The following is a 12,314-nucleotide window of genomic DNA, read 5'->3' as shown; positions in this document are numbered from 1 at the left end:
TTCCTGTCAGTGCCCGGCGAGGTTCCTCTGGACTCGATTCAGGCCAGTGTGTATGAGGAAAAGATTGTGTTGAAATGGAGAGAACCGGCTCAGACCTTCGGCATCATCACTCAATACGAGGTGAATATAACACATACAGTAAACCATACCAATTCAACAGTGGAGAAAATATCCCATAGATTTATATGAAGTCACATTGTGTGTGTGTGTGTGTGTGTGTGTGTGTGTGTGTGCCCAGATAGCACCACTGAAATGTCAGTAAACCCACAGTGAAGCTTTTCCTTTGATTTGACAGTATCAAAGACTTCAAACTGAGACTCTCTGACAAGCAGGGATATCAAAAGGACAGTTTGGGATTTTTTTCCTCTTATAATGGACTCTCTCTCTCTCTCTCTCTCTCTCTCTCTCTCTCTCTCTCTCGCTCTCTTTCTTGTCTCTCTCTGTCTATTTCTCTCTCTCCTTCAGAACACGCAGACAGCAATAAGTAGGGCTGCAACTAAAGATTATTTTCATAAACCTATAATCGGGTGTTATTTTTCCGATTAATCGGGTGATTATTTTTCAGATTAATCGGGTGATTATTTTTCGATTAATCGGGTGATTATTTTCCGATTAATCGGGTGATTATTTTTCCGATTAATTGAGTGATTATTTTTCAGATTAATCGAGTGATTACTTTTCTGAGTAATCGGGTGATTATTTTTCAGATTAATTGAGTGATTATTTTTTGGATTAATCAAGTGATTATTTTTCTGATTAATCGGGTGATTATTTTTCTGTTTAATTCAGTGTTTATTTTTGGATTAATTGAGTGATCCTTTTTCTGGTTAATCGGGTGATTATTTTTCCGATTAATCGACTAATCATTTTTTTTTTATTTGTGAAAGCTAAATAAGGCACTTAATGAGGGTATTCACGTGTAGAAGTGTACTTTTAAAAGTGCAATAACCACAGAATACTACAGAGTTTTACTTTATTGAAGCCTCAAATTAAAACGTTTGTGCAGCTTTTAAATAATAAAACAATCTTTAAATGGCAAAACATAAACAAACAAAATGTATCGAGTCACATTTAATAAACTCATTTTAATATTTAGACTTTGATGAGAATTATTATTATTCATTATTAACAAAATAAATAATCCATATTATATGAAAGTGATATACATGTGTTGTTACAATAATAAAAACCTGGATATACCTCTTATTTTTAAACAGATCCTCATTTGTGGTTCAATACTATTTTTATGAAAACAAGATTACATTTGAACAAATGAAGAATGAGATAATTTTTCAAAAATCTCGTTTTGTGATTGTGCATTCCAATTAATATCAGTCAAACTGCAGTTGTTTTGATTTAAGCCTTGGTAACTAAGAAAATACAAATAAACAGCACAATAAAACATGATAACATAATAATAAACATGTTTTGGAACCAAACTCTCAAATACAAACTCACTTATAGTAAAGGACGAAATTAAACCTTTATTGGCCAGCATTCGTTTGCGCTTTTGCTTCCGTCATTGTCCAGTCAGGGTTGCAACAAAACCAGCACAAAGCATACCAATGACTATTCATAGCCCAAATACCGACAACTAATGAACCAAATCCCTGCAGAAAAAAATCAACCGTCAGAAACCCCAGATACAGCGCCTGACTTTATAAGTTGCACCGTTTGCGCTTTATGAAGCAGACGCGTGTCCGCGCTGTCGACAGTGCTGCGGGAGCATGTGATGTCAAAGACCAACAAATTTTTATCAATTTTATCGATTAGTTGTTGCAGCCAAAGCAATGAATTACATCAGTCAAATGTTGACACATTCAAATGAGAGTTTAATATTTCGTCCTACGTTGTTCAGTGTGATTTGTTCCGACTGGAATAATTTGAAACTAATAACAATACAGGGTTTCTGATAAACCAGCAGCTCCTGAGAAAATATTTCAATATCAAAAGGTCGCAAATCAAAAGGGTTTGAAGTGTGACGCTTCATTAATGTCGTAATGAAGAAACCTCTTCAGATATAAGAAGCAAGATTCAACACGACTCCAGTCGCTTTATTATTCATTTCTCTGTTGTGCCGGATTATAATTGAAAAAAGCCTTCAAGCATTTCAGATATATAATAGACTCTAATTTGCTGGAACTCAAAGACTTCTGGAATCAATTTGGTTTGGGAACTGAAATTCATTTCTTCGCATTGAGAAAACGTGTTTTTTTCGCATTGAAAGTGATTGTTGACGTGACAAATCTGATGCGTGATCTCATTATGAGATTTAAGAATGTGAGTTAGTTTGGGCTGAGATTAATACATGTGAATTTAGACTAAGTCATTGGGTTAGGGTTAGTTGGAGTTGCAATCTCACATCTTCATGATGCTTTATATCAAAACATAGCATTTTTGTATACAAAACTAGATTTTTTTGAATAAATGAAGAATATCTATGATGATGTCATTGTTTCAGATGTGATGTAACCTTATTTTTTTACTGAAAAGTAACGTTATCAAACTGTTTTTTAAATGTTGATTTCTTTTCCCATTTAAGTAGATACGAGCTGTACATTTATGAAGAAACTTCAACAAGATGTCCGTCAGATGTGTTTATATTACAGACTAAATGTTGAAGAGTTAATGCATATCTACCTGAATGATTTGTGTGTTTACAGATTTCATATAAAGCTGTCAGCTCATTTGATCCCATGCTGGATCTCTCCAATCAAAGTGGGAAAGTGAATAAGCTCGGAAATGAGACGAGTCACGTCTTTCTGGGTCTTTATCCCGGATCTACGTACTCCTTCACCATCAGAGCCAGCACAGCCAAAGGTTACGGACCGCCGGCCATCACACAGGCAACCACTAAGATCTCAGGTCAGTATCCTGCAGAAAACAAAGACTCGAGTTCTTCATTTAGGAGATGATTTCAGTAAGGAATAATTGACGACGGGCCATTGAATTATAAGAAAATAATGCACACCAAGGTGGTAATGCGGCACGACGCGAAGCGGAGTGCCTTTACACCGCAGGTGTGCATTGTTTTCAAATAGTTCGGAGGACCGGAGTCAATTATTCCGCTTATACCACGGTTACCACAAATATGGCTCTGGTGCCTATTTTTAAGACATTTGAAAAATTAGGGGTGCGGTTTACAGAAAAATAATCAACACCCATGGAACATTTCTCAGCCAATCAGAATGCAGCATTCAACAGACCCGTGGTATAACATCAAATAAAACTTACAAACCAGTACACTACATTTACATATTTGGCAGATGCTTTAAGGTGACTAACCATGCATTTGAGGCATAGATTTTTTTTGCACTGCTAACACAAATGTGCAGTGTGTTGCTATATTTGTCTCTGATATTATTGAAACAGCATCTGAAAGATTATTTTGTCATGTTGTGTGTGTGCAGCTCCATTAATGCCTGTGTATGATCAGGAGACGCCTCTGAATCAATCAGACAGCAGTGTGACCGTCGTTCTGAAGCCGGCACAGAGCAGAGGAGCTCCTGTCAGGTATGAACTCAATCCACATACGTCACACATTACCAGTAGCGGAGTGGCCCTCGGGAGAGTCGGGACATTTCCCGGTGGGCCGGTAGTGTTTTGAGGCTGCGAGGGCCGGTCTGATAATGGATAATAGTTATACATTGCAAGTTATATAGCAACCCCGTCTGGCGGTCAAACTGTGCAGCCTCTTTGCTCAACACAGTAGGCTATATAAAAGTGCTCAACCTGTTCGCCAGGTTTAACCATGTTTAGGATTTTTTTTAAATATAGGGGGATTATTGAATGGCCCCTCTCCAAATTGCCATAGCCTGTCGGCCTTTGATGTGAAAAGCCGCGTCGCCGAATACCTGTTTATTTCAGTACATATGCGGTCTGATAATTGATCCATCAAGCGGAAACTATTTGATAGAAAGTGTGGATTAAGGATGTTTAAAATCTCTAGCCTGGTGGTCAGTACTTGAATGGATAAAATCAGCACATTTGCAAAGGTTTATCTCCATATGGCTATATATAATAAATACAATTTAGAAGGGTAACTTTGCAGTATCACATTTTATATTTCCTACTATTAGATTTCTGATTTCCATATTAATAGACGAGAGTATTCAACTAAAATATATAAATATCCTCACAACATTATTATTTCTCAAAACTTTGACAAAAATTATTTTCAAATGAACTGTATTCTTACAGTTATTCAAAGATGCACACATTATTCCGCATATGATTTGAATATTAGAGATAATATAACGGCAATGAACGTCTCATATGCCATTAAATATCCACATAACTTAATATAACAGGCAGCTAATGAAATGAATAAAAAGACAAGGAAGCAGGATTGGCATGTAAATTGTATTATTATTAGCAGAAAAAAAACAATATTACTGAAATACACTCTGAGGTAATGCGGCAAACACGTTAAAATAAATAAGCAATAACCGTGGAAAAAACATTATTATCTCTCAAAACTTTATATGACAAAATTATATTTAAAGGAAATATTCTTACAGTTATTCAAAGATGCACAAATTATTCCATATTACTCCGTTTATGAGCACATTCATCTCTGGTCTCGCTCTGTTATGTAATAGCTGATTGAGGTGCGCATCTCCGTCTTTCATCATTTTGTATAGTTACTCATTTAGGAAAATTACCATGATTTAATGATTTTATTAATATAATGAAAATGTTTTTTTTTTTGGGGGGGGGCAAATTGATTACGATTTGTATTACCCTATAGTTTTACTACAAATAGGCTACGAGACATTTTTTTTACCACGGAGGGCTGGTGGTATACGAAATTTCCCGGTAGATTTTTTGGTCCCACTCCGGCCCTGCACATTACTGTGTGTGTTCATTCAAACACTTGTTCAGATGTTTGAGGAACACTTGTAATGAAAGATCAAATGCATTGTTTTGGCAGTGATGAACATGATCTGGTTCTGATTCCCGACCAGAACAATTTTACTGGGTTATAATGTTTCTCTACTTCTCCCTTTAAACTCTGTTTTTTATAAAGTATTGTTTGTGGATTTCTGTATGTGAGCGTCGATCTTTAAAGGTGCCAAAGAATGCATTGTAATAATCTGGTAATTTATTCTCTGATATCTACATAGAACGTTTGTGGCTTTATTACGTGTTTATATTATCCAGAAATGGTTTTTCATGTCCATTTACAACCCTAGGATTTGCCTTTAGATTAAAATGGTCTATTATTACCTTATTTGGAAGGGTCATGAATAATACAAATCTTGAGCTCTGCTCTGATTGGCTGTTTCTCAGAGCAGCTCCTTCAGTAGCTCTGTGTGTGTGTAAACAGATCTTATGTTTGACTCTGTATCGAATGAATATACAGATTTTGAGGAATAATCAATTGTTTGGAGATTGTTAATGGACGTTTCTGAGTGGTCAGTTTGTTTGTTTTTTCAGTATGGACCTGCAAAACGTAACTATAACGTCAATAGTAGAACTTCAGCCTAAATGCAAGCATATAGCATTAACTAGCATATAGTGCTAACTCGGCAGTCACAACTTTGTTTTTATCATTGTAACAACATTGTACTTAATTTAATGTGTAATTTAATGTCGGGGGTGTAGATCTGGACTGTAACGTCACAGTTGGTGTTATGTTGAGATTGGTCTGTTTTCCAGCGGTCTTTTGCATGCACGAGGTTTACATAAGAATTAGGAAACAATCGTGTTTGAGGCTTTACCATGTACACAACTCTTATTATTCATCTATTCCTACATAAATACAGTTTTACATTCAACAGCACCTTTAAAGCAGTGAACAAAGAGTCTGAGTGACTTCAGGAAAATACATGAAAGAAGTTAAGAGACTTTCATGAGCTGATCTGTCTGTCACTGCTGCAGCACAATCTCTCTCGCTCTCAATCTCTTCCTCTATCTCTCTCTCCTTTTTCCTCCATTTTTAGAAACTTTAACATAACAGAGGTCAGTTTCAGATAGAAATGTCATGGCCATTTATCAGCCAGAGATTAAAGAAAGAAATAAGAAATTACATTGAAGAAATTAAGTGAAATATTTTAGTACTGTTCAGATATTTTCTATTCTGGCATTTTTAAGAGGTGTATTTTCCCTGAAATTCTCATTACTTTACTTCTCATTTATGTCTTTTGAAAAATATTTTTTAATTAAATCTGTTGCTAGGGTGTTATGGGTCCATGGTTCTCTATAGATGTGACTCTTTCAGTCAGTCTTTCAGATTTGACCAGGTTCAAACAGTAGCCTGGTTTCCATTAAAGATTTGCTCAAAACACTAGCATTATTTGCTAAATGTCATTTAAAAAGTAATTTTTAAATCATGGTGTTTCCATTAAGTAATGTTATGCAACTAAAATGTTATTTTGTTCTCTCTCTATAAGTCATTTCCAAAATCATGGCAACGCGTGGGTTCAGCTTCATGCAAACCAACATGCAAAGTTGCAAAATACCGCAAGAGCGATTCGAAAGCATATTGAGAAGTTGACAATTGAATCACTCTTGTTGTATTTTGATGTTGAAACACAACTCTTCTGTCACCACTTCTTTCGTGCCATTGTTGAGTCTTGATATAAAACAAAGCTGTCACATGCAGTAATGCTGATGAGCATCCTCATCGTTCACACTCTGATTGACATGTGGGCGTGGTTTTCCAGGGGAAGTGCCCATAAAAGGAATATGGGGTCAATTATACGTAACAGGTATCCATGTTGGGAAAAACTTTTCTGAAAGTTGTATGAAAGAATAGAAGTGAGTTTGGCGCTGGATGTTTACAGAAACTGTCATGCGAGACAGAGGTAGTGATGAACGCAATGTCCAAAAATCTATTGAATTTTGTGACGGACTGACACATATCAAATAAATGTATGGGAAACACCAGCATCCCAGGTTTTGTATGATGTTACAGAAGTAGGTAGCGCAAATATAACAACACACCGATAATCACTGATAATAATGAAAAAGTGGCTTAAGAGCAGTAACAGTGATGCCAGATAGAAGAAAATAAACAGATCTTTATGATATCTCAATTGTTTCTTGAAGATAACAGTGAGATGATCTGTGTTTCCAGTTATCTTGAATGTTTTCAGTTCAGCTTCAGAAGAGATCTCAACAATGTCAAAAACTGAGCTCAATTTGCCAATGTAGAAATATCAAAAGCTTAAATGAAACAAAACTGAGACTGTCATCCTATTTTCTGAGTTATGAAAGAGCAATAAGAAATCTCTCTGGGGTCACACAGACATTATAATTCAATGTTTCAGATAAAGCTGTGACATCTAGTATAAGAATATTATAAAGAATGAATTTTAATATGACATTTTCTAGAACAGAAGTTTAATGTAAACAACACATGACTGTGTACCCCTTAAATACCCAAAATAATTTACAGTCATGTTTACCGGGGTAATCCCTGAATCTGACAAGAGTACTGGATTATACCACAAGCTTTACTCTCCGTTTAAGGGTCTATCATCTAATCTGATCTGATCAAATCATGTTCTCAACTCGTCGACAACAAAATTGAAAAATAAGAAAATCAAGATTTGATTATTGTTGTCTGGGTCTAATCTCTCTCTCTCTCTCTCTCTCTCTCTCTCTCTCTCTCTCTCTCTCTCTCTCTCTCTCTCTCTCTCTCTCTCTCTCTCTCTCTCTCTCTCTCTCTCTCTCTCTCTCTCTCTCTCTCTCTCAGGTCAGACTGTGACTCAAATAGAAATACGAATGTTTAATTATGAAAAAGATTTGGAAACAAATAAGTCTGGATTAATTTCATTTTAACACCGGGTTTGGACGTGGTAACAGCTTTGGCTTTGACAGCAACTTTATTTACCAAAAGTAAATGCATTTTTTTTAAATGTACATTTATTCAGTAGATGCTTTTATCCTAAGCACCTTACAGTGCATAACAAGATATAAAGTAGCGTACAGTATATCCCCTTTTATTCATATCTGTGTTCCCTGAGAATTGAACCAATGCCCTTTTACGTTAGCACAACTTTAGCCCGAGCGATCATAACCGCGTAACAGATTGAAAGAATTCGTATGATTTGTTTTTCTTTGTACGATTTGACCCAACTCTTAAAATATGTATGAATTCCCGTAAGATCCTTATGTTAAAACATCCTGATCCTTTTAAAATGTGCTTTAGTGAAAACTATTCTATTAATAATCCCTCATCATTATTCATATCACCCATTCATTATTGCGAGCTGAAAGCAAGCTGTGTATTTCCAGCTAGAAAATAATCACGAAATCACTTTTACATTTTCTTTCTTCTGAACGAGTAATCAAACCATCTGATTAGCTGGAGGAAAATACGGTCGCAGACGCTGAAGCAGATGTTTGTCATTGATATGAGCCTGAAGAAAACGCATCAAATGACACAAGAGCTTTAAGCGAAAACAACAACAGAGATTAAACAAAGAATAAACGATAAAACAAGTCGCGTAGCGCAATCCTCTGTTTACAATCCTCGTACCAGCCGCTGAGAAATAAACAAATCAGTTTCACTTTTAATGTGTAATTAGTCATTAGAAACACAAATCCACCCACTCGTGCACACGTAATCTCTGTGAAAACACACACATACGCGTGTGTCCGGAGGGGACGAGTGCGTCTAGCGTGTCTTTAAGAGCATTACCGATCTGTCTCGACACCAAACGCCCGAGGACAATTCACAAACTAAAAAACACAGCAATGAGAAATACAACCTGAAACGCTTACTGTGATTGGTTACGCTCTTCAACCTACTTCAGTGATCGCTCGCACCCGGGGCCAGAAGAGTCTGGAAGATCCAACACAGACATCTGTTTCTGTCACCTACAAGGTTTAATGTCATTTCATTTAGTTTGCGTTTAAATCCTTTAGCAATTCTACATTTATTTGACAGATACTGCATTTAATATAGTTCCTGCTAGGAATCAAACCCGTGATCTTGTGAGACCACATTCACTAACAGCACATACATTAAATGCATAGTTTTATAAATCAAATGCAGGTAGTACTGATAAAATAATTTACACTTTTACAATGAAAGACAACTGAGAGATGTGTATTTTTTATCTGTTTACTGAGTGTGTGTTGTCATTAGGGGTGTAACAATACATTCATGTGGATCGATGCATCAATTGAATGCCTAATGCTGCGTACACACCAAACGCGAAGCATTGCGTTCCTCGCTCTTAAATGTCTTGCAGGATTAAACTTTTTGTCATGTGAATTTTTTGCTTAACTAGAATATTTTCAACTTGCACAAATAGCGCATTTTCGCAGCAATTGCACTGCCCAATTTGCATTGCGTCATTCACATCACCCCGCGTCAGTTTGCGTCTTTGCAGTGACTTTGCATGTAATTTACTCACGCAAAACATTGAATTTGTGTTTGGTGTACACCCTATAATGATTCTATGCCACACGTAAGATATTGATATAGGTATCTTTACATTGACACTCCACATGTCCACGTAAATTGTGCATTTTCATTTACTGACAATACTGTTTCACTGTGTGTGCGTCAGATTTCAATGCAACAACAAATCGGTGGTGGTGTGAAAAGACAGATGCATGCTGTTTAATAATCGATAAAGCGATTGACATACACCTGAATTGAATCAAATTAAAACAGTATACCAGAATTTGTTGTGGTATTGGCAAACATCGTATCATTGGCTAAAGCCGCCTTTCCACTGTACACCACATTCAGACACGACTGTTGGAGTTCGCCCCCTACTGGCAGTCGTAATGAAGTTTCAGTTTAATCGTAACATAGAGAAGCTCATTCCAGCGCAAGAGCCTTCAATCTCATATTTACCATAGTGGAATAAATAAATGAATGAATGCAAATGAATGAAAGAATAAACAGCTATGCATATATGACAAAGACTGCTAGTATTTTTTGGAGAACATATGGAGACAAGGTTAAAATAATAACGTATACATATTAAATGGGGCTGTCAAAAGATTCATTGCGATTATTACACGGCCCTCTGGAATGCTTGATTCTTATTGGTCAGTTGAGACATTTGCAGGTTCGTTCTTTTCAAATAATAACCGCTCCAAAGTAATAACGCATAGCTGGTACTACTTGTACGAGTAAAATCGCTCCGCGCCAATAAAGATCAATAAAGATTACTGTTTGGCACCATCTTGTGACAAACACTGGACAACCACGAAAAGACACAGACAGCTTACTGAGACTGAACTTGACAATATAGAGCATGACAGCTACGAAGCCAACACACAAAAAAATACAGAATGGGCATTAAAACTTCTCAAAGAAAGAATGGAGACAGACAAGTATGAAGCAGAGGATCTTAATAAGGTATTACGATCATTTTATGCAACTGTGCAAAGTTTCGCGGAAGGATAAAAATGTTAATTTAAAACAAATTATATTCATGTCCGGTTTTTTTCTTATGTGACAAGTAGCCGTGTAATAAGCGGGATAATGTAGAGGCAGCCGGTAGTTATCGGGAAATAAGCCCCTTCAGTGTGATACAAGACCCTCCGCTTCGCATCAGGTCCTGATCACACTGAAGGGGCTTATTTCCCGATAACTACCAGCTGCCTCTACATTATCCCTTACTTAATCACATACAAAATAATTTTTTTGCATAATTTATGTGTGTGCACTGTCTGTAATTATTTTATATATATAAATACACACACACAAATACAGTACACGATTAACCGCGGAAATGCGCGTTTTCTCAATGAATGAATTTTAATGAATTACGGTGAAATCCCGGCACATCCAAAAGCCAGAGGGCGCTCTCGTGCAGAAACTCCCTTTGTGCCACAGAAGAAGTAGCATTACAAACGCTATTCCAGGAAATGTCTACAGGAATATTTATATGGCTGTTCTTCAAATTGTTTCAGGTATTTTCATGATAATAACGATTTTTTTGAATAATTTTGTTTAACGAGTGTTGCTTTTTTAAATCCACATTATAAACGACTCGATCTCATAGTGATTTTAGATTGATAAAGACTTCCTACTGCCCAAATGCTGTAGTATACGCACAAGCTGCGCATGAAACACAGAATCGATTCAGAATCGATTTCAGACAGGCATTTTTAATAAAACACACGATTAATCGTTACAGCCCTAGTTAACGATGCGGAAAATAATTAAATGACATCAATGTATAATCTCCGTTAAATAAATGAAACCCTGACAACATGTTTATTATTTACTGCATTATAAATAGATTAATTTCAAAGTGCTAATCTTATGAATTCAACTTTCTGTGAAGATCAAAGATTCATAAACATCTGTAAGGCCTTTCTAGTTGCTGTCTGTCACTCTCTTTGTGATTACGTGAGAATGAGATGATGCTGATGAGAGAAGGGTCAGGTGTTTGATGTGTCCAGGGGTCTGTCAGTAATGATACGGACACACAGAATCACTCCAGCGCTCGGGTCGATCATACGGGTGGACTGTGTGCTCATCCATTAGCACTAACACAGAGAGAGAGACAGACTCACAGCATCAGAGGCGGGCAGCTCGATGACGAATCAATCCTCCAGAATTATTATCCGAGGAGCCGAGCGAGCGACCGGCCCGGCTGACGGCCTCTAATTGGTGTCAGTTAGATCGGCCTGAATCCAGACCCACCACAGCTCACAGCACTGCATAAACCACCATCTCCAATCTTTCTCTGTCTGAACCAATCACACGTGCATGTTTCAGTTTAGTAAAGACAGGTGTATTCTTGTTATTTTAAAGAAATCAGGACATTTTTACTCATTGCACTTTTATAGGTCAAGGGACTTCTTAGTTATATTTATATAGTATTAATGATAATTCACAGCTGTTATTCATCAACAACCAGCAAAATCAACATATCTCTGACTTCATTTTTAAACACTCCTTAAAGTCTGTGCATAAATGTAGAGGAATATTACATTTAAATATTAAGTAGATTGTGGTCCCTTCCTCTTTAGCAATGTGTGTTTATATTAAAACTAAAACAAACATTTGTCTTTATAAAAGTGCTGTCACGTTTCATGAAGTTTATTAAGTTGACTCGTGGGATTTTCAGTTGGAGAGCTTGAGAAAAGGTCATTTGATTTCCTGTAAGAAAACATAGGGACCATCAATGCTCTGAGTTTTGTGTTGCATTGTGGGAAATTTTAGGAAACAAAGCTTTCAGTGCACTAGGAGGATTTAAAATGGCCGACTCCCAGATCAGTGTCCTCAGGGCCGGACCGTGCAACAGGCAATACAGGTGACAAGACGAGGGCCCTCCATGTATACAAATTATTTTGTCATTGCACAAATCTCAGAGATGCGATCAGCAGGC

At 36.7% G+C, this 12,314-nt stretch overlaps 1 protein-coding gene across 2 annotated transcripts in view; it reads left to right on the top strand.

Annotated features, from left to right (window-relative positions):
- The window catches only part of LOC141349030 (receptor-type tyrosine-protein phosphatase mu-like), a 218,549-nt gene that overhangs the window by 120,611 nt on the left and 85,624 nt on the right, over window positions 1–12,314 (top strand). For both annotated transcript variants that reach the window (XM_073857824.1, XM_073857819.1), the window contains exons 9-11: window positions 11–120; window positions 2,664–2,865; window positions 3,411–3,513. In XM_073857824.1, coding sequence (XP_073713925.1) covers window positions 11–120; window positions 2,664–2,865; window positions 3,411–3,513 — 415 coding nt within the window. The remainder of the gene's footprint in view (window positions 1–10; window positions 121–2,663; window positions 2,866–3,410; window positions 3,514–12,314) is intronic.

This window comes from Misgurnus anguillicaudatus, chromosome 2, assembly GCF_027580225.2.
Source record: "Misgurnus anguillicaudatus chromosome 2, ASM2758022v2, whole genome shotgun sequence".
NCBI classification, from domain to species: Eukaryota; Metazoa; Chordata; class Actinopteri; order Cypriniformes; family Cobitidae; genus Misgurnus; species Misgurnus anguillicaudatus.
This window is presented reverse-complemented; position numbering and strand designations above follow the sequence as displayed.